The sequence below is a fragment of the Moschus berezovskii genome, chromosome X (assembly GCF_049115385.1).
Source record: "Moschus berezovskii isolate FMDL1 chromosome X, NW_MosBer_1.0, whole genome shotgun sequence".
NCBI classification, from domain to species: Eukaryota; Metazoa; Chordata; class Mammalia; order Artiodactyla; family Moschidae; genus Moschus; species Moschus berezovskii.
Window position 1 is genome coordinate 76,605,667 of NC_142488.1, and position 23,486 is coordinate 76,629,152.

The 23,486-nt window shown below is 36.0% G+C and overlaps 1 protein-coding gene across 1 annotated transcript in view; it reads left to right on the top strand.

Moving 5' to 3' along the window:
- KLHL4 (kelch like family member 4) overlaps window positions 1-22,421 on the top strand; it is a 121,814-nt gene extending 99,393 nt beyond the window's left edge. Inside the window, exons 10-11 of the mRNA XM_055393582.2 lie at window positions 19,246-19,417; window positions 20,631-22,421. Of these exons, the coding sequence (XP_055249557.1) occupies window positions 19,246-19,417; window positions 20,631-20,690 (232 nt within the window). The 3' untranslated portion in view covers window positions 20,691-22,421. The remainder of the gene's footprint in view (window positions 1-19,245; window positions 19,418-20,630) is intronic.
- Window positions 22,422-23,486: the final 1,065 nt, after the last annotated feature.

The following is a 23,486-nucleotide window of genomic DNA, read 5'->3' on the forward strand; positions in this document are numbered from 1 at the left end:
ACTGCTGAGCTTTCCAAATTTGCTGGCATATTGAGTGCAGAACTTTCACAGCATCATCTTTCAGCATTTGAAATAGCTCAAGTGGAATTCCATCACCTCCACTAGCTTTGTTCGTAGTGATGCTTTCTAAGGTCTACTTGACTTCACATTCCAAGATGTCTGGCTCTAGGTCAGTGATCACACCATCGTGATTATCTTGGTCATGAAGATATTTTCCCAACAGTTCTTCTGTGTATTCTTGCCACCTCTTCTTAATATCTTCTGCTTCTTTTAGGTCCATACCATTTCTGTCCTTTATCAAGCCCATCTTTGCATGAAATGTTCCCTTGGTATCTCTAATTCTCTTGAAGAGATCTCTTGTCTTTTCTATTCTGTTGTTTTCCTCTATTTCTTTGCCTTGATCACTGAAGAAGGCTTTCTTATCTCTCCTTGCTATTCTTTGGAACTCTGCATTCAGATGCTTATATCTTTCCTTTTCTCCTTTGCTTTTCACTTCTCTTCTTTTCACAGCTATCTGTAAGGCCTCCTCAGACAGCCATTTTGCTTCTTTGCTTTTCTTTTCCATAGAGATGATCTTGGTCCCTGTCTCCTGTACAATGTCTCGAACCCCTGTCCAGAGTTCATCAGGCACTCTATCTATCAGATCTAGTCCCTTAGATTTATTTCTCACTTCCACTGTATAATCATAAGGAATTTGATTGAGGTCATATCTGAATGGTCTAGTGGTTTTCCCTACTTTCTTCAATTTCAGTCTGAATTTGGCAATAAGGAGTTCATGATCTGAGCCACAGTCAGCTCCTGGTGTTGTTTTTGCTAACTGTATAGAGCTTCTCCATGTTTGGCTGCAAAGAATATAATCAATCTGATTTCGGTGTTGACCATCTGTTGATGTCCATGTGCAGAGTCCTCTCTTGTGTTGTTGGAAGAGGGTGTTTGCTATGACCAGTGCGTTCTCTTGGCAAAACTATTAGCCTTTGCCCTGCTTCATTCTGTGCTCCACGGCCAAATATGCCTGTTACTCCAGGTGTTTCTTGACTTCCTATTTTTGCATTCCAGTCCCCTATAATGTAATGGACATCTGTAGTGCTGGCTCTGAACGCACAGAAGCGACGCTTGCCCGGAGCGTGCAGAAGCGACGCCAGCCAGCTGCACAACCGATCACGTGCAGAAGCGTGGCAGAGAGGAGCTGCCCTATGTCTGAGGTCAGGGGAGGCTGCCAAGAATTGCTACCCCTCGCCCAAGGTTAGGGGCAGCAGCCGAGAGTAGCTACCCCACATCCGAGGCCAGAGGCAGTGGCCAAGAGATGACAAGAGGATATTATAGTTAGATATATGCAAAAGTGAGCTTTTCCATATTAGTTTTCTCCAGTTAGCGAAGTAATATTTGATCACTTGTTCATTATGCCAGATTATTTTTTAGTGTGACAACGCATGTATAACATAAAATTTATCATTTTAAGAATTTTTAAGTGCACAGTTCAGTGTCATTAAGTACATTCACGTTGTTGTGGAACATTATCATCATCTACCTCCAGAACTTTTTTCACTTCCTCAGATTGAAACTCTTTCCTCATTAAACAATAAATCCCCATTCCTTCCTCACCTCAGTCCCTGGCAGCCACCATTTTACTTTGTATTTCTGTGAATTTCATAATTCTACATACCTAATAAAAGTAGAGTCATAAATATTGCTTTTGTGTCTGGTTTATTTTACTGAGCCTTATAATTCTTCAAGTTTCATACACGTTATAGCATTTATATGAATTTCCTTCCCCTTTTTAAAGCTGAAAAATATTACATTACATGTACATACCACATCATCTGATTATCCACTCATTCATCAATTTACATTTGTAGTTGCTTCACTTTTCGACTACTATGAACAATGCTGCTAGAATATAGGTGTACCGATACCTGTTTGAACCTCTGCTTTCAATTCGTTTGGATATACATAGAAGTACAGTTTCTTTATCATAAATTCTATTTTTAAATGTTTAAGGAACCTCCATACTGTTTTCCTTTCAAGTTGCACCATTTTATATTCCCACCAGCAAAACAAAAGTAATTCAATTTTTGTACATCCTCAGCAGCACTGATTTGTTTTTCATAGCTATCCCAATGGATTTGAAGTGGTATCTCTTTGTGTTTGTGATTTGGGTTTCTCTATTGGTCAGATATGTTTAGCATCTTAATGTGTGCTTTTAGTCATTTGTACATCTTCTTTATAGAAATGTCTATTGCAGTTCTTTGCCCATTTTTATTTAGGTTTTCTTTTTCCTGTTGAGTTATGGGAGTTCTTTATATATTCTGCATATTAACCTCTTGTCAGATATGTGATTTGCACATCATTACTTTCATGCCATGGGTTGCTTTTGTACTCTGATAATAGAACCCTTTGATGTACAAATGTTTTTAATATTAAATCCAATTTTTCTTCGTAGTTTGTGCTTTTGGGGTCATATCCAAAAGATCTTTGCCAAATTCAATGTCATAAAACATTTCCCCTATGTATTCTTATAAGCGTTCCATAGTTCTAGCTCTTATGTTCAGGCCTTTGATCTATTTGAGTTTTTGCATATGGAGTAAGGGAAAACTATAACTTCATTATTTTACAGGTGGGTATACATTTTTTCCTATGAATATTTGTTGAAAAGACTGTCCTTTCCTCATTGAATGGTCTTGGCCTCATTCACAAATATTATTTTACCATGCATGTGAGGGTTTATTTCTGGCTCTGTATTCTATATCATTGGTAATTATATCTGTCACTATGCCAGTACCAACCACACTCTTTATTATTGTAGCTTTCTAGTAAGTTTTGAAATTAAGAAGTATTAAACCTCAATATTTGTTCATCTTTTTTCAAAATTATTTTGGATGCACTGGATCCCAAATATTCGATATAGGTTTATTATGGATATTTCTATTCCTGCAAAAAAAAAAAAAAGTTTCTGGGGTTTTGATAGACATTGCATAGATTCTGTAGATCACTTGGGTGATATTGACTTCTTAATAATATTGTATCTGCTAGTCCAGGAACATGAGATATCTTTTTACCTTATGGTGTCTTCTTTAATTTCTTCCTTTCCAGTATGTTTGCATTTTATTTCTCTATGTTGAATAAAAGTGGTGAAAATTCCTATTATTGTCTTATTCTTGATCTTAGAGAGAAAGCCTTCAACCTTTCCTCATTGAGTATGATAGATCTGGGTTTTCTATATCTGGCCTTTATTATGTTGAGTTGGTTTTATTCTGTTCCTATTTTGGTTACTGTTTTTATCATTAAAAGATGATTGAAAATATTTTATCACATACTTTTTCTGCATTAGTTGAGAGAATATGTGATCTTTCTTTTTCATTCTCCCAGTATAGTGTATTCAGTTCAGTTCAGTTTAGTCCAGTGGCTCAGTTGTGTCTCACTCTTTGTGACCCCCTGGACTGAAGCATGCCAGGCTTCCCTGTCCATCACTAACTCCAGGAGCTTGCTCAAACTCAGGTCCATTGAGTTGGTGATGCCATCCAACTGTCTCATCCTCTGTTGTCCCCTTGTCCTCTTGCCTTCAATCTTTCACAGCATCAGGGTCTTTTGCAGTGAGTCAGTTCTTCACATCAGATGGCCAAAGTATTGGAGTTTCAGCATCAGCCCTCCCAATAAATATTAAGGACTAATTCCCTTTAGGATTGATTGGTTTGATCTCCTTGCAGCCCAAGGGACTCTCAAGAGTCTTCTCCGACTCGACAGTTCAAAAGCCTCAATTGTTCAACTGTCATCTTTCTTTATGGTCCAACTCTCACATCCCTACATTACTACTGGAAAAACCATAGCTTTAAATAGATGGACTTGTGTTGGCAAAGTAGTGTCTCTGCCCTTTAATAGGTTGTCTACGTTTGTCATAGCTTTTCTTCCAAGGAGCAAGTGTCTTTTAATTTCCTGGCTGCAGTCACCATCTGAGGTGATTTTGGAGCCCCCCAAAATAAAGTCTCTCACTGTTTCCATTGTTTCACCATCTATTTGCCACAAAGTGATAGGGCCAGATGCCATGATCTTAGTTTTTTGAATGTTGAGCTTTAAGCCGACATTTTCACTCTCTTCTTTCACATTCATCAAGAGGCTCTTCAGTTCTTCTTCAATTTCTGTCATAGGGTGGTGTCAGCTGCCTATCTGAGGTTATTGATGCTTCTCCAGGCAGTCTTGATTCCAGCTTGTGTTTCATCCAACCTGGCATTTTGCATGATGTACTCTGCATATAATTAAGAAGGTTGACAATATATAGCCTTGATATACTCTTTTTCCAATTTGGAACCAGGTACTTGTTCCATGTCCAGTTCTAACTGCTGCTTCTTGACCTGCATACAGATTTCTTAGGAGTCAAGTAAGGTGGTCTGATATTCCCATCTCTTGAAGAATTTTCCACAGTATGTTTTGATCTACACAGTCAAGGGCTTTGGTATAGTCAATAAAGCAGAAGTAGATGTTTATCTGAAACTCTCTTGCTTTTTCTATGATCCAATGGGTGTTGGCAATTTGATTTCTGGTTCCTCTGCCTTTTCTAAAACCAGCTTGAACATCTGGAAATTCTTGGTTCATGTATAGTACGTAGTGTATTACTTGGATTGAATTTTGCATGATAACCCATTGTTTCATTCCAGGAAGAAATCCCACTTTATTATGGTATATAATCACATTAATAATCTGGTGAATTCAATTTTCTAGTATTATGTTGAAAATGTTTGAATTCAGTATTTATTAGGAATATCAGTGTGTAGTTTTCTTATAGTGTCTTTGTGTGGCTTTGGTATGAATGAAATGCTGACCTTGCAGAATGAGTTTAGATGTGTTACTTCTTCAATATTTTGAAAGATTTTGATAAGGATTAGTGTTAATTCTTCTCTAAATATATGATAGAATTCACCAGTGAAGCCATCTGACCTTTGTTGTTTCTTTGTTATGAGATTTTTCACTACAGTTGATCCTAAAGCAACATCAGTGTGAACTGAACAAATCCACATGTGTGGATTTTTTTTTTTTCAATAAATATGTACTACAGTACTACCGCACTCGATGAAGCACAGGCTGCAATCAAGATTGCTGGGAGAAGTATCAACAACCTCAGATATGCAGATGACATCATCCTCATGCCAGAAAGTGAAGAGGAACTAAAGAGCATGTTAATGAAGGTGAAATAGGAATGTGAAAGATCTGGCTTAAAACTCAACATTCAAAAAACTAAGATCATGTCATCCAGTCCTTTCAGTTCATGGCAAACAGATGGTCAAACAATGTAAACAGTGAGAGACTTTATTTTCTTGGACTCCAAAATCACTGCAGATTGTGACTGCAAACATAAAATTAAAAGTCTCCTTGGTAGAAAAGTTATGACATGCCTACTAAAAAGGCATATGACATGTAAAAAGCAGAGATATCACTTTGCCAACAAAGGTCTGTGTAGTCAATGCTATGGTTTTACCAATAGTCATGTATGGGTGTGAGTGTTGGACCATATAGAAAGCTAAGCACCGAAGAATTTGTTCTTTCAAACTGTTGTGCTGGAGAAAGCTCTTGAGAGTCCCATGGACTGCAAGGAGAACAAACCAGTCAATCCTAAAGGAAATCAGTCCTGAATATTTATTCGAAGGACTGATGCTGAACCTGAAGCTTCAATGCTTTGGCCACCTGATGTGAAGCACCAACTCATTGGAAAAGACCCTGATGCTGAGAAAGATTGAAGGCAGGAGGAGAAGGGGACAGCAGAGGAAAAGATTGTTGGATGGCATCACTGACTCAATGAACATGACTTTGAACAAGGTCCAGGAAATGGTGAAGGACTGGGAAGCCTGGCATGCTGCATTCCATGGTATGGCAAAGAGTCAGACATGACTGAGCAACTGAACAAAAATAGTATTATAGTAAATATATGCTACAATCTATAGTTGGTTGAATCCACTGATACAGAACCATGGATATGGAGGGATAACTGTAAATTTATACACAAACTTTCAACGGTACAGGGATCCTCTAGCACTCACATTGTTCAACGATCAACTGCAATTTGTTAGGAAACTTTTGATTTCCTTACAATTATAGTTCTATCATGGTTTAATCTTGATGAGTTGTGAGTTTCTAGAAATTTGTCCATTTCATCAAGGTTAATCAAATTGTTAGTGAACAATTTTTCATAGTACTTTTATCACCTTCTCTTTTTCATAAAAGCAGTATTAATTTCCACTTCATTTGATTTTATATGTGTTTTGTCCTTTTCTCAAACTTAATCTATCTAAAGGTTTATCAATTTTGATATTATGCAGAAACAACTCTTGATTACATTGTTTTTTATATTGTTTTTCTATTCTTTGTATTACTTATCTATGCTATAACATTTATTATTTCCTACCTTATGCTAATTTTAGGTTTAGTTACTCTTCTTTTTCAAGTTTATAAAGGTGTAAAGTTAGGTTTTTGATTTGCAATTTTTTTTCCTTTAATATGTAAGCTTTTACAGGTATAGACTCCTATCATAGTTTTCTTTGCATTCCATAAGACACGTGTGAGTCACGATTTCATTTTCACTTGCTTCAAGATATTTTCTAATTTCCCTTTAATGTGTTCTTTGACATGTTGTTTAAGTGTGTATTCTTTCATTTCTATCTATGTGTGGATATATCACTTTTCCTTCTGTTGTTGATTTAGAGTTTCATTCCACTGTGAAAATACTGCACGTTTTCAGTATTTTAAATTTATTAAGACTTAAATTCAGACTTAACTTGAAGAAAGAAGGGAAAACCACTAGACCATTCAGATATGACATAAATCAAATCCCTTATGATTATACAGTGGAAGTGAGGAATAGATTTAATGGACAGGATCTGATAGATAGAGTGCCTGATGAACTCTGGACGGAGGTTCATGACATTGTACAGGAGACAGGGACCAAGACTATTCCCATGGAAAAGAAATGCAAAAAAGTAAAATGGCTGTCTGAGGAGGCCTTACTGTGAAAAGAAGAGAAACGAAAAGCAAAGGAGAAAAAGCATCTGAAGGCAGAGTTCCAAGGAATAGCAAGGAGAGATAAGAAAGCCTTCCTCAGGGATCAATGCAAAGAAATAAAGAACAGAATAGGAAAAACAAGAGTTCTCTTCAAGAAAATTAAAGATTCCAAGGGAATATTTCATGCAAAGATGGGCTCGATAAAGGACAGAAATGGTATGGACCTAACAGAAGCAGAAGATATTAAGAAGAGGTGGCAAGAATACACAGAAGAACTGTACAAAAAAGATCTTCACGACCAAGATAGTCACAATAACGTGATCACTGACTTAGAGCCAGACATCTTGGAATGTGAAGTCAAGTGGGCCTTAGAAAGCATCACTACAAACAAAGCTAGTGGAGGTGATGGAATTCCAGTTGAGCTATTTCAAATCTTGAAAGATGATGCTGTGAAAGTTCTGCACTCAATATGCCAGCAAATTTGGAAAACTCAGCAGTGGCCACAGGACTGGAAAGGTCAGTCTTCATTCCAATCCCAATGAAAGGGAATGCCAAATAATGCTCAAACCACTGCACAATTGCACTCATCTCACACGCTAGTAAAGTCATGTTCAAAATTCTCCAAGCCAGGCTTCAGCAGTATGTGAACCATGAACTCCCAGATGTTCAAGCAGGTTTTAGAAAAGGCAGAGGCACCAGAGATCAAATTGCCAACATCCGCTGGATCATGGAGAAAGCAAGAGAGTTCCAGAAGAGCATCTATTTCTGCTTCATTGACTATGCCAAAGCCTTTGACTGTGTGGATCACAATAAACTGTGGATAATTCTGAAAGAGATGGGAATCCCAGACCACCTGACCTGCCTCTTGAGAAACATGTATGCAGGTCAAGAAGCAACAGTCAGAACTGTACATGGAACAACAGACTGTTTCCAAACAGGAAAAGGAGTACGTCACGGCTGTATATTGTCACCTTGCTTATTTAACTTATATGCAGAGTACATCATGAGGAACGCTGGGCTGGAAGAAGCACAAGCTGGAATCAAGATTGCTGGGAGAAATATCAATAACCTCAGATATGCAAATGACACCACCCTTATGGCAGAAAGTGAAGAGGAACTCAAAAGCCTCTTGATGAAAGTGAAAGAGGAGAGTGAGAAGGTTGGCTTGAAGCTCAACATTCAGAAAACAAAGATCATGGCATCTGGTCCCATCACTTCATGGGAAATAGATGGAAAAACAGTGGAAACAGTGTCAGACTTTATTTTTTTGGGCTACAAAATCACTGCAGATGGTGATTGCAGCCATGAAATTAAAAGACTCTTACTCCTTGGAAGGAAAGTTATGACCAACCTTGATAATACATTAAAAAGCAGAGACATTACTTTGCCAACAAATGTCCATCTAACAAGGCTATGGTTTTTCCCATGGTCATGTATGGATGTGAGACTTGGACTGTGAAGAAAGCTGATCACCGAAGAATTGATGCTTTTGAACTGTGATGTTGGAGAAGACTCTTGAGAGTCCCTTGTACCGCAAGGAGTTCCAACCAGTCCATTCTAAGGGAGATCAATACCGCGTGTTCTTTGGAAGGACTGATGTTAAAGCTGAAACTGCAATACTTTGGCCACTCATGCGACAAGTTGACTCACTGGAAAAGACTCTGATGCTGGGAAAGGTTGGGGGCGGGAGGAGAAGGGGACAACGGAGAATGAGATGGCTGGATGGCATCACCGACTCTGTGGACATGGGTTTGAGTGAACTCTGGGAGTTGGTGATGGACAGGGAGGCCTGGCGTGCTGTGATTCATGGGGTCGCAGAGAGTCAGACACGACTGAGCGACTGAACTGACCTGAACTGAACTGTTTTATGCCCTAAAATATGCTTTATCTTGGATTATGTTTCTTGCTTGCTCATGAAAAATATATCTTCTGAGTTTTAGGGGAGTAGGTCCAATTGGCCTATAATTGTTCATCTTTCATGTACTTACTGATCTTCTGTCTGTTTTTTTCTATTTTTTATTGTAGGTGGGGAATTGAATTCTACTAGTGCTATAGAACCATATCTTCTTCTTGATCTTCCCCACCTCCTCTTCCGCCCTTTCTTCTTCCCTTTCTGTTTCCACTTCTTCCCCTAGAATGCATATATTAACTCACTTGATGTCATCTCAGAATTTCCTTAGACTTCATTCACTTTTTTTTCATTATTTTTGCTCCTGAGACTAGATCATTTTCAAAAGACTTGTCTTCAAGTTCACTTATTCTTCCTTCTGCTTGCTCAAATCTCCAATTAAGCCTTCTAGTAAGGTTTTAACTTCAGTCATCTTTTAAATCCAGAATTTCTATTTTTTCTTCTTTATAACTTATTTCCTCTGTTGACATTCTTATTTTGTTCATTTATCATTTTCCTCTTTCATTTAGTTCTTTGCCTTTTTTTCTTTTTGCTTTTTGAGAATATATGACTGTTCTCTTAATATCTTTCTCTAGGAAGACAGATGCCTGTGTTTCTAACAAAAAAAAAGGCTCTGGAAGTTTATTTTGTTCTTTTGAGTAACATTCATTTTCCTATTTATCTGTATGCTTTGTGATGTTTGTTGCAAACTGGACATTTTGAAATAACCTTCCTAGTCCTTGCAGATTGGCTCCTTACATAGGAAGACTGTCACTAATTAATCACTAATTATATTCTGTGCTTGAGATCAACTTAGCATTAAGACTTGAGGTCTTCTCAGACCTTTACTAGATTTGTCTTTTTCCTGGGTGTGTATTTGATTCTCTGTATACATGGATGCTTTCAAATGCCTTACTTTTCTTAAGAGTCTTGGCCCTGCTGTCATTCAGGGCCTTAGCTTACTTTTGGAGCAATCAATAGTTTTGTAATATCAGTAATCTCTTTTCTCAGTTGTCAGTGCATCTGTAATCTCCCCACAACTTTCATGAACTACGTGCACTACTTCTCGTGGCTTTTCCTAGCCTGAGATATGAACTATGTCACATTAGACTATCTGAACTCTGAGCTAGGTGACACAGAAAATAACCTCTTTGGGAACAATCGAGACAAGTTAGATTGAAGATTATTAGCTCTGCTCTTCTCTCTCTGATTCAGGAAAAGGAACTGAAGGAACTGGGGCTGAGCTACTGCTTTCGCCAATCCATACCATGTCTTTCTAGAAGGGAGTGGGGCAACACCAAGTAAGAATTTCAAAAAATTGCCTACTACTTTATCTTAAATGAGCATGGAATTTATTGCTTTTGATCTTGACTGCGTTCCAGAACTGCTACAACGTTATCTGAGCTAGTTTCTGTTGGTTTGTTCAATAATTTTTGTGCTAGAATAAGATACTAGAACTTCCTAGCCTACTGTCTTGCTGGTATTACTCCCTAGTTATGTAAAATTGAAAACAAAATAATAAAAAAATAACATATGAAAATCAGCTTGAGTTGCTTGTACATTTAAAAAGTAGAGCTGAACTTGTTCTGCCCTTTATATAAATATCCAGAAGCACAATAATGAAATTATATGTAATTACAAATGGAAAAGACCTTGAAAATCTACTATATTCCCGTCATCTTACAGAAGTGGAAGTTGAAACACTCTATGGTTAACTGACAAATAGTGGCTAACGGATTTTTTTTTCATATAAGTGGAGTTTGTAAAAGATTGGAAACCAGTCATATTTGATTTCTAACTTATTATAAAACCAAAAGTTCACTACAGCACACTCAGTACTATTGATGGGATTAAAACTCAAGTCAATATTTCCAATTTTATTGTTATAAAATTTCATTGTGTATTTCAAATTCTAAGCATTTACTCAGTGCTTGTGTATACATACCTAATTGGAATCGTGTTTCCCTTTTAGAAAGACCAAAGGAATATGATGCACCCAAGACTTGTTAAAGTTCAATGTAAGAAGTTGAGAAAATTATAGACTTTATTGAGGTTTTAAATTGCCTAGATAAGACTCTACACATGGACATCACCAGATGCTCAACACTGAAATCAGACTGATTATATTCTTTGCAGCCAAAGATGGAGAAGCACTATACAGTTAGCAAAACCAAGACCAGGAGCTGACTGTGGCTCAGATCATGGACTCCTTATTGCCAAATTCAGACTTAAATTGAAGAAAGTAGGGAAAACCACTAGACCATTCAGATATGAACTAAATCAAATCCCTTATGATTATACAGTGGAAGTGAGAAATAGCTTTAAGGGAATAGATCTGATAGAGTGCCTGATGAACTCTGGATGGAGGTTCGTGACATTGTACAAGAGACAGGGACCAAGACCATCCCCATGGAAAAGAAATGCAAAAGGGTAAAATGGTTGTTCGAGGAAGCCTTACAAATAGTTGAGAAAAGAAAAAAAATGTGAAATCAAAGGGAAAAGGAAAGAAATACCTATTTAAAAGCAGAGTTCCAAAGAATAGCAAGGGGAGATAAGAAAGACTGCCTCAGTAATCAGTGCAAAGAAATAGAGGAAAACAGTAGAATGGGAAAGACGACAGAACTCCTCAAGAAAATTAGAGATACCAAGGGAACTTTTCATGCAAGGATAGGCACATCTGTTAGGTCCACTGGACCTAACAGAAGCAAAAGATATTAAGAAGAGGTGGCAAAAATACACAGAAGAACTATATAAAAGAGATCTTCATGACCCAGATAAGCACAATGGTGTGATCACTCACCTAAAGCCAGAATACTGGAGTGAGAAGTCAAGTAGGCCTTAGGAAGTGTCAGTACGAACAGAGCTAGTGGAGGTGATGGACTTCCAGTTGAGCTATTTCAAATCCTAAAAGATGATGCTGTGAAAGTGCTACACTCAATACACCAACAAATTTGGAAAACTCAGCAGTGGCCACAGGACTGGAAAAGATCACTTTTCATTCCAATCCCAAAAAAAGGCAATGTCAAAGAATGTTAAAACTACTGCACAATTGCACTCATCTCACATGCTAGTAAAGTAATGCTCAAAATTCGCCAAGCCACACTTCAATAGTATATGAACTATGAACTTCCAGGTGTTCAAGCTTGTTTTAGAAAAGCCTGAGGAACCAGAGATCAAATTGCCAACATCTGCTGGGTCATCAAGAGAGTTCCAGAAAAACATCTACTTCTGCTTTATTGACTATGCCAGAGCCTTTGACTGTGTGGATCACAACAAACTGTGGAAAATTATACAAGGGATGGGAATACTAGACAACCTTAGCTGCCTCTTGAGAAATCTGTATTCTTTCAAGAAGTAATGATTAGAACTTGACATGTAAAAATGGATGGGTTCTAAATCAGGAAAGGAGTATGTCAAGGCTGTATGTTGTCACCCAGCTTATTTAATTTATATGCAGAATACATCATGAGAAACTCTGGACTGGATGAAGCACAAGCTGGAATCAAGATTGCATGGAGAAATATCAATAACCTCACATATGCAGATGACACCACTCTGATGGCAGGAAGTGAAGAGGCATTAAAGAGCCTCTTGGTGAAAGTGAAAGAGGAGAGTTAAAAACGTTGCCTTAAAGCTCAACATTCAGAAGGCTAAGATCATGGAATCTGGTCCCATCACTTCATTGCAAATAGATAGGGAAACAGTGGAAACAGTGACAGACTTTATTTTGGGGGCTCCAAAATCACTGCAGATGGTGACTGACTGCAGCCATGAAATTAAAGGATGCTTGTACTTGGAAGAAAAGTTAAGGCCAACGTAGAAAACGTATTAAAAAGCAGAGACATTACTTTGCCAACAAATGTCTGTCTAGTCAAAGCTATGGTTTTCCAAGTAGTCATGTATGGATGTGAGAATTGGACTATAAAGAAAGCTGAGAGCCAAAGATTTGATGCTCTTGAACTGTGGTGTTGAAGAAGACTCTTGAGAGACTCTTGGACTGCAAGGACATCCAACAGTCAATCCTAAAGGAAATCAGTCCTGAATATTCATTGGAAGGGCTGATGATCATGGTGAGATTCCAATAATTTGTACCCTGATGTGAAGAATTGACTCCTTGGAAAACACCCTGATGCTGGGAAAGTCTGAAGGTGGGAAGAAAAGGGGACGACAGATGAGATGGTTGGATGACATCACTGACTCGATGGACATGAGTTTGATTAATCTCCAACAGTTGGTGATGGACAGGGAAGCCTGGTGTGCTGCAGGTCATGGGTTCGCAAAGTGTACCACATGATTGATTGACTGAATGGAATTGCAAATAAAGTAACTGACAAATGATTAATCTCCAAAATATGCAAGCACATCATGCAGTTCAATATTATAAAAACAGAAAACCCAATCATAAATTAGGCAGAAAACCTAAATGGGCATTTTTCCAAAGAAGCCCTTCAAATGGCTAAAAAAATACATTAAAAGTGCTCAAATTGCTTATTATTAGAGAAATGCAAATCAGAACAATGATGTATCATTTCACACTGGTTAGAATTGCTATCAGCAGAAATCTACCAACAGGAAATTCTGGGGAGAATGAGGAGAAAAGGGAATCCACTTGCACTATTGTTGGGAACGCAAATTGATACTGCCTCTATGGAGAAATGTATGGATATTTCTCTAAAAAAAAATAGGAGTATATTATCATCAGTTCAGTTCAGTTCAGTCTCTCAGTCATGTCTGACTCTCCGCGACATCACAGCACGCCACGCCTCCCTGTCCATCACCAACACCCAGAGTTCACTCAGACTCAAGTCCACAGAGTCAGTGATGCCATCCAGCCATCTCATTCTCGGTCGTCCCCTTCTCCTCCCCCCCCCAACCTTTCCCAGCATCAGAGTCTTTTCCAGTGAGTCAACTCATCGCATGAGGTGGCAAAAGTATTGCAGTTTCAGCTTCAGCATCAGTCCTTCCAATGAACACCCAGGATTGATCTCCTTTAGAATGGACTGGTTGGATCTCCTTGCAGTACAAGGGACTCTCAAGAGTCTTCTCCAACACCACAGTTCAAAAGCATCAATTCTTCGGTGATTAACTTTCTTCACAGTCCAACTCTCACATCCATACATGACCACGGGAAAAACCATTGCCTTGACTAGACGGACCTTTGTTGGCAAAGTAATGTCTCTGCTTTTTAATATACTATCAAGGTTGGTCATAACTTTCCTTCCAAGGAGTAAGAGTCTTTTAATTTCATGGCTGTAATCACCATCTGCAGTGATGTTGGAGCCCAAAAAAATAAAGTCTGACACTGTTTCCACTGTTTTGCCATCTATTTCCCATGAAGTGATGGGACCAGATGCCATGATTTTTGTTTTCTGAATGTTGAGCTTCAAGCCAACCTTCTCACTCTCCTCTTTCACTTTCATCAAGAGGCTTTTGAGTTCCTCTTCACTTTCTGCAGTTAGGGTAGTGTCATCTGCATATCTGAGGTTGTTGATATTTCTCTCAGAAATCTTGATTCCAGCTTGTGCTTCTTCCAGCCCAGCATTCCTCATGATGTACTCTGCATATAAGTTAAATAAGCAAGGTGACAATATACAGCCTTGACGTACTCCTTTTCCTATTTGGAACCAGTCTGTTGTTCCATGTACAGTTCTGACTGTTGCTTGCTGACCTGCATACAGGTTTCTCAAGAGGCAGGTCAGGTGGTCTGGGATTCCCATCTCTTTCAGAATGTTCCACAGTTTATTGTGACCCACACAGTCAAAGGCTTTGGCATAGTCAATGAAGCAGAAATAGATATTTTTCTGGAACTCTCTTGCTTTCTCCATGATCCAGCGGATGTTGGCAATTTGATCTCTGGTGTCTCTGCCTTTTCTAAAACCTGCTTGAACATCTGGGAGTTCACGGTTCACATATTGCTAAAGCCTGGCTTGGAGAATTTTGAGCATGACTTTACTAGCGTGTGAGATGAGTGCAATTGTGCGGTAGTTTGAGCATTCTTTGGCATTGCCCTTCTTTGGGATTGGAATGAAGACTGACCTTGAGATTACTGTGTGTAAAACAGATAGCTAATAGGAAGTTGCTATTCAACACAGGGGGAGCTCAACCTGGTGCTTTGTGACAACCTAGCAGATAGGTATGGGGTGGCATGTCGAAGAAAGATTCAAGATGGAGGGAACATATGGCTGATTCATTTTGATGTATGGCAGAGGTCGAATCAGTATTGTAAAGCAATTTTCCTTTGATTAAAAACAAATAAATTTTAAAGAAATAAAAATTTTAATAAAAGTAAATTTGCCTAAGTGTAGGTTTCATTTTAAGGAAGAGTATCTAGTCATTGAATTCTATCTTTACATTTGTAAAGCTATGTATTTTTCTATATCTGAAAATAATTATAGCTTCCTCTTTATATGACAGTTGATAATGTTAAAAACTGTATTACCTCCTATATGATAAACAGACAGTGTCAGTAATTATTTGGGAAAACTTGGTTTAATCAAATGTACAAAGAAACCCATGTAAAATTAATTATTATTTCTTAAATTCCATTAATACTTAAGTTATATTCGAGTAGTAAGTCCACAAGGAGATTTCAAAGAGTAATACTGATATAATGAATTCCTATTGTTCTTTACAATGGTATTAAAGGTGTCTAGAAGGGTTTTATACAAAATAAGCAATACTGTGAAAAATTGTATCTAGTAAATAAAAAGTTATGAAGGTTTGTTACTACGAAAATCAAACCTGACTTCTCAAAAATTTCATCTGAAATGAAAGTTAAATCATATATAAAGACAAGCAATACTCTCAGCTCTTAAAATAGCCATTTACTTTTAATAAATTCAAATTAGTAAGAGATTTTCTGGAATACTAAAGTCTTATATTTTTGTCTATTTCAGTGTTGGAGGCTTTTTGTTTTATCTTAGTGGTTTAGCTTGTGTTGCATTTACTTGATTTCTTATATCTAAATGTACTGGATTAAGAAATTAGCTTTAGTCTATAAAGCATACATTTCATAAAGAAAAAAATCTAAAATACATAAAAATGTTTAATTAAATCACCTTCCTCTCTTTCATTATTATGGCAGCATTTTCCTGGCTTTACTTAGGATGCTTGCAATTGTGTAATTCTATGTTGAGACCTGAAAAAGAGAGGAATTTGGCTGCATTTTAGCACTGTAGAGTGTTCACCGTGAAATTAGCCTTACAATAATATGAGGTGTCTAACTAATCTCAATAGGCATTTACACATACAACTAGGAAAATATAAACTCAGGGTAAGAAGCTGAACATAGAGTTCATAATTCAGGCTAATAACTAATGTTTATTTACTGATGTAATTATATTTCCAAATATACCACTTTTAATTTTTAATGGGAAAAAAGCACTTCATGCATATCAAAAATTGTATAGTATACTAGTTGAAAGCACTAGATTTGGAGGCAGAAAGATCTGGGTGCAAATCCCAGATCTGTTATTTGCAAGTTATGGGAGTTTGACCCAGTTACTTTACACTTGTAGACAGTTTCCTCATATGAAAAGTGGGAATAATCAACCTCATAAGGTACAGAATAATAAGTGTGTTGCATGGCACATATTAAGTACTTAATGGAAGCTAGTTGCTGGTATTATTTTGTTTGTATTATTTTATAATTAATTTTAGTATTACTATCAGTATCCGCTTATTGGCATTTTCTTTGAAAAGATATCAAAGGAATAATTAGTGCTAAAGTATAATTTTTGAAAAGTTATGCCTTTGATACAAATATGAGTAACATGTCAAATATTTTGTGTAGTTCATTAATTAATTATCAACTGTCATATAAAGAGGAAGCTATAATTATTTTCAGATAATTAAAATTATTTCAAAGAACCTTTGAAGAAAATACATAAAAACAGTTAGGAAAATGCTGAAAAATGCTGTAAAAATTGTTCATAGTTGCAATAGTAGTTAGTATCCTATAGAAAATAAAACAATACTTGGGAGGGTCATCATTTGGGGTTAGAAATTAATTATATCTCTGTCAAGCAAAATTTATTTTATTGTTATGTATAAGAATCACAAGAAAAATCAGTTTCTACAACTTAATTTCTACACTTATATAGTTGTAAAATAGTCTTGTCAGTAGAAAGTCAAAGATGCACACTCTATGGAATTAGATAATTCTCATTTCCATGTCCTAGGCAATATTCCTGAAACTCTTTTTCTACTCAAAAATCAACAACTTACCATAGGAGTCTCATCCAGTTAATTAAGATAATCACTTAAATTAAAGTTTTCTAAAACCATCACATAAACTTGTGACGGCTGGGTCAGGGGTTACCATTTCTATAACAGTGATGAGAAAATAGTAGCAAAGAAGTCAATCAAATTATCCGCAATTACACCAAGTGGAGGAATAAGTCCATTACCAATTCTCTTTACTTACATCTGCATTTTATTTCCACTAGAATATATATACTTATAACCAAAGTAAGGAGAAACCAAAAAACAAGAGAAAAAAGAAAAAGAGAAACAAAACAGGAGAAACAGGTGCTGTTTAATTTGAAGGTGATGTAGTGGCTAACTTTTTCTTTATTAACTGCTCCTGTGTGTCTTACAGATAATAACCAATATGACAATTTTCTTTCTTCAAAAGATTCTACATTCTCCAAACTTCTCTTGTTAATCAAGCCATGTCCAGATATTATTAACATTAACCAGATTTTTGAACATTTATTATCATGTACATGCAGAAAAATCTTGGACTCTGGATGCCAATCTATAAAAGAATCCTGTGAGCCCTGGTTCACCAGTCATATGTGTGTGTACTTGTATGAGTGTACTCTGTTAGCTGAATGCAGCATCAATTAACAATAGCAATTGTGTTGAAGAGTTAGCTTAGCTAAAACACATAGCTGTGGATCTTCTGGTTATGAGTTTCAGTATAACATCATAATTAAAGGTGAAATCCTTCATGACACCCAACAATGTGTGGTGGATATTGAGGATATCTTAATTATTGCTGATTTCAGATATTATTGAAAATATTACTGGATGTGTAAACCAAGTTCAAGTGAAAGCTGAAGTTATATGATTTAGATTATGATTAAACAAACAAACAAAAAAACCCACGGAAATCAGATGAGTAATACAAATATAAGGAAATTAACAGATGGTAATAAATGAAAATATCTTTTGTAAAATAAATGTTTTCATTTGAATTTACAAATTAGCCATTATAAAATCAGAGAGAATTTCCACATATAACTGTATAAGTATTTTTGTTCACTATTTTTTAAAAAACTATTTAAGCCTTTTTTACTATAATAGAGAACCTATTTAAAATTTAGTTTAATTTGTTTTTTTATTTTTGTCTTTATTGGGTCTTCTTTGTTGAGCACGAGCTTTCCTTAGTTGTGGAGATTCGGAGCTGCTCCTCATTGTGGTGTGCTGGATTCTCATTTCAGTGGTTTCTCTTGTCTGGGATCACAGGCTCCAGGCTCGAGGGCTTCCATAGTTGCAATATGTGGATTTCAGTAGTTGTGACTCCTGGGCCCTAGGGCTCAGGCTCTGTAGTTGTGTCACATTGAGCTTGATTGCCCCATGGAATGTGAAATCTTCCAAGAATTGGAGATCAAACCTGTGTCCCCTACACTGGCAGGTGGATTCTTAACCACTGGGACCATGAGGGAAGTTCTGTTCTCTTCTTTTAGATTTTATTTTTATGTACTGCGTTCAAATTTTAGAAAATAATTCCTGGAGGCGATTTTAATTAATACAGATTACTGAGTGCTCTGTCATTTTGCTTACAAAATATGTTTGGGAATGAGGGATTAACTTCAAATTAAAATGAAAATAAAAATCCCAGGGTCCTATGAAGATGAATAAGAACTTTCATAGAAGAAAGAATAAGAAAAATAATAAGACTGTGGTCACTGTAACTACAGAGAGTATTAAAACCATGGTAACCATAGTTTATATAACAAAAAGGCAATTATATTCTGATTTACTTAAAATGTGAGCTCTCATAAACAAGATCAGGTATCACATGTATAACTTTGATAAAGAGTAAGAGAAAAATGCACTCCAACCAACATACTAAATGGCAAAGAGGACATTTTTCACATAATGTTGAGATGCCAATGTGTAAGTTTCCTCAGAAAATCTGAGAACTGATCAAAGAAGTTCATTTTCACTATGCTTTGAGTGTCCTCTGGTGGCTGAAGAAAATTCTGTCATAGCCTTAATATTTATTACTCTGATTACATTTGCTATTTATAAGGTATTTTTAAGTTTATTTTAATTAGATAAGTATATATTTTATTAATGTATATTATTTTTTAATTTTAACACTGTATAACTTTCTTTTCAATTGTCTGCCTGAACTTCTTAAGGTATGATCCAAAAAATGATTCATGGTCAACTGTGGCACCTCTGAGTGTCCCTCGAGATGCTGTTGCTGTATGTCCCCTTGGAGACAGACTCTATGTGGTTGGAGGATATGATGGACATACTTATTTGAACACTGTTGAATCGTATGATGCACAGAAAGATGAATGGAGAGAGGTACTCTTAAGTATCCAAATTGATATATTTCAGGTTTTAATTCAAAAATTAAAATATATATTTGGAATCCATCCATTCTCTTCCACTCTAGGGATGAATCAAATTCTTTTAGTGAAATTTATAGCCTGTGCTTTATTTAGCTATAGAGAATTATTAATTGAGCTCTTTGATCATTAGTAGGATCCATCAATATTTATATAAAGTGAGGACAAGCCATTTTCTAAGCTTCATGGACTCATTCCTTTTATAGAAAAGTGAATCAGATTCAATAATCCAAGAGCTTTACTCTCTGACTAACTTTCTATGTATGTATTTTGACTTGAGAAGCAAGGAATAATGCCTTTATCTACAAATGTCTGTCCCTTCTTATTGGCTGGTGCCCAGGAGAAAAATCTTTCAGTTTCCTCCTTATAGAGATTCTACAAATTGCAACACCCCTATCTACTAATTAGTCATTCATGGATTTGGTGCACAGTAAAAGACTGGAATTAAACCCTTTAAAGAGTTCTGGGTATCAACAGAAGAAATTCTAAGAAAAATATTAATATAAGAAGGGGCAGAGAAAGAACATGGGTTTCTATCTCTTTACTCCAACAATATGATTCATTATGAACCTCAGAAATACTCAAGTTCTGCCATACAGTTAGCTCTTAAATTTACAATGGTTAGGACCAGCTAGTAATTGAAGGAAATATTTAGCAAACAAAGATGTTGGTCAGATATGATAAAAAAAGTTTTTCTAACCTTGTGTAAATTACTTTTCTGAAAATTATAGACAAGTAGTTAAGAGATGTAGATTCTATTACAGGTATTTCACTGTTTCATTGTGTGACCTTGAAAAGGGTGAAAGAGAACAATTAGATAAATAGATTATAACTACTATATCCCTATTATTTTCATTCATTTTCTTGCTTACCCCTAACAAAAACATTGAAAGATGAGTATTATTAGTTTCAATTTTTTAAGTGAGAAAATTACAAGATAGGTGAAACTTAACCAAGATGAGCTGTCCTTCAAATTCAGATCTACTTCATTTTAAAGACTATGCTGTCTCCACACTGGAATGTTATCTGGGCTGTGTTTTCCATTATCATTATGCAAGGTGAAGGCTGGGCCAGAATAGTTGAGGATTTTTTTCAGCTCCAATATATTATGCCAAATACAGAGTTCATTCAAACAGCATTTCTTTCTTTGTTTTTGTTTTCTGCATTAGGAAGTTCCTGTTAACATTGGAAGAGCTGGTACATGTGTTGTGGTGGTGAAGCTACCATAATCTATCTTTATCAAAGGGGAGGAAACCGAATAATTTCAAGAAATGGAGTAGGAAGAGAAGAGGAAGAAGAAACATGTCCTTTCCTTCAGTTAGTAATCAAACATGAAAATTCTTGTGTCATTTTAATGTGTAGTTATAAATGCTCTCATTTGTGAAGCCAAAGTAAGTCTTTGAATATTAATTGCCTATAGGTGTTTAGTGTACATGTTGTTGCAGTTAATATAAATGAAAAGCCAGTAGTCTAGTTTTAGCCTTATTATTTTAAAGTGTTAAAAATGCTTCAGGGAGATTGATAGTGACCAAAGTATTAAAGGTTATAAAAGTATGGATAATTTTAAGTTAAGAGTAGGATAAGTTAAAAATATTTTCTATTTCCAAAAAATAAGCATTCTATCATTTGGAACATAAATAATATAAAAGATCTAAAGCTTAAATTAAAACATTTGATTTTCAGTAAGACATCATCCTCATATTTAAACAGTATCCTAAATACCCAAATAGTACCTCACATTTACCAAGAGGTAAAAAATAGGTTAAAAGAAAGCTCAGATATAATTTGTTATGCTGATCACAGTATGTTAAAATTTTCACAGACATTCTTTTTACAGTGCCACTTTTCAAAGCACACATACATATTTGGTAATTCCTTAACATTTTGTCTTGTTAGATTTGTTACCAGTAAAATATTATAATTTCATATGCACAGTCTATATAATATAGTGGTGACTATATAGTATCGGAGAAGGCAATGGCAAGCCACTCCAGTGCTATTGCCTAGAGAGTCCCATGGATGGAGGGGCCTGGTAGGCTGCAGTCCGTGGGGTCGCTGGGGGTCGGACACGACTGAGCGACTTCACTTTCACTTTTCACTTTCCACTTTCACACATTGGAGAAGGAAATGGCAACCCACTCCAGTGTTCTTGCCTGGAGAATCCCAGGGACGGGGGAGCCTGGTGGGCTTCTGTCTATGTGGTCACACAGAGTCGGACATGACTGAAGTGACTTAGCAGCAGTAGCAGCAGCAGCATCTATAGTATTGATACAAACTGTGACCTTAGCTTTTGAGTGTCAGGGCCTCATTTATATAGACATTAATATTATCCTTAAACATTTCTGCAATCTCTTCTAACACCTGTCATTGTAAACAAGTTTTCAAAATAACAATTTTTAAACAGTAGTAAAATTGAGATGTTCTGCAATATTAACACATGGAAACACCAAAATATTCAACATCAATGTTTAATTCTATATCTTTTATGTACCAATACATGCTTTTATGTTAATTTTGTATTCATCCAGTAAAGAATTTTGAGGATATATGTACTCAAAAATTCTTTAAATTAAAAAAACAACAAGAAAGCCTAACTGAGTAGTATTTTGCTTTTAAATTCTTACTTCCGTGTTCAATTATAAAAAAAAAAAAAATTAAGAAAATGTTAAAAAAAAAACTTTATGATGACAGTAACTTTTCAAGTAAATTACAATTTTAGAATTTCTGCAGTATGTTCTTTTAAATGCACTTTGTATTGTAATATGTGAAACCAACAAATAAAATCCAGAGATGCTTATAAAATGTACTACATTTTAAGTTTTTAAGAAAAGCAACATAAACCTATGAAGGTATTTGTGCTTTGACAAACTGAATTTAAATAAAATCTACTTCCTCTGGTTATAAAGAGTGTGACTTTAAATTATGTCAAATTTACCTTTAATTGGTTTTTTAATATGTAAATTTCCAATAGCTAAAATATTTAAATACAAAAATAAAATTCTCCTGTTTTGTTTCTTATTCCTGACATTCATTGTCTTTAATTCTAAATAAAGAGCTGTAGACATCTTGAGTTCTAAGGGTAGAGATGGAAGCATAGAGATACTATAAAAAAACAAACACAGACACCACAGAGTTCTGTTGGATTTTTAAATTCATGCCTTATCTAAATCAATGCAGAGGTAGAGTTACTTTTATCTGCAGAGCAAAGTTGAACGTGTCAAGTTAAATTGGAGTACGATCCAGTGGGAAAAAGAAAGATCAAAGGACCTAACATAGCCAGTGGCCAATGCTCCACTCCTGGGACTATATTCAAAGGAAATGAAAACACTAACTTGAAAAGATATCTGCATTCTCATGTTCAGAGCAGCATTAATTACAATGGCCAAGATATGGAAACAACCTAAGTGCCCATTGATGGATGAATGGATTAAGACACTGGGGTCTGTCTACCTACCTATCTATCTATAAAATGGAATATTATTTTGCAATAACAATGAGAAAATCCTACCATTTCAATAACATGGATAAATCTAGAAAGCATTACGCTGAGTGAAATAAGACAGAGAAAAATATTACTTTATGATCTTAAGTGTGGAGTCTAAGAAAAAAGAGATAAAAAAGCCATACTCATAGAAAAATAGACATGTGGTTCCTAAAGGGAGAGGGTGGATGAAAGAGGAATTAGAGGAAGGTGGTCAAAAGGTACAATTTTACAGTTAAGATGTGTTTGTGTGTTAGTTGCTCAGTTGTGTCCAAATCTCTGTGTCCCTGTGGAATGTAGCTTGTCAAGCTCCTCTGTCCATGGAATTCTCCAAGTAAGAATACTGGAGTGGGTACCCATTCCCTTCTTCAGGGGATCTTCCCAACCCAGAGACTGAACTTGCATCTCCTGCATTGCAGGCAAATTCTTCACCAGGGTAGTCCCAGTTATAAATAAGTACTAAGACTATAATGTACACTGTAATGATTATAGTTAACACTTTTTTTTTTTAATTTATTTTTTTGGAGGCAAATTACCTTACATT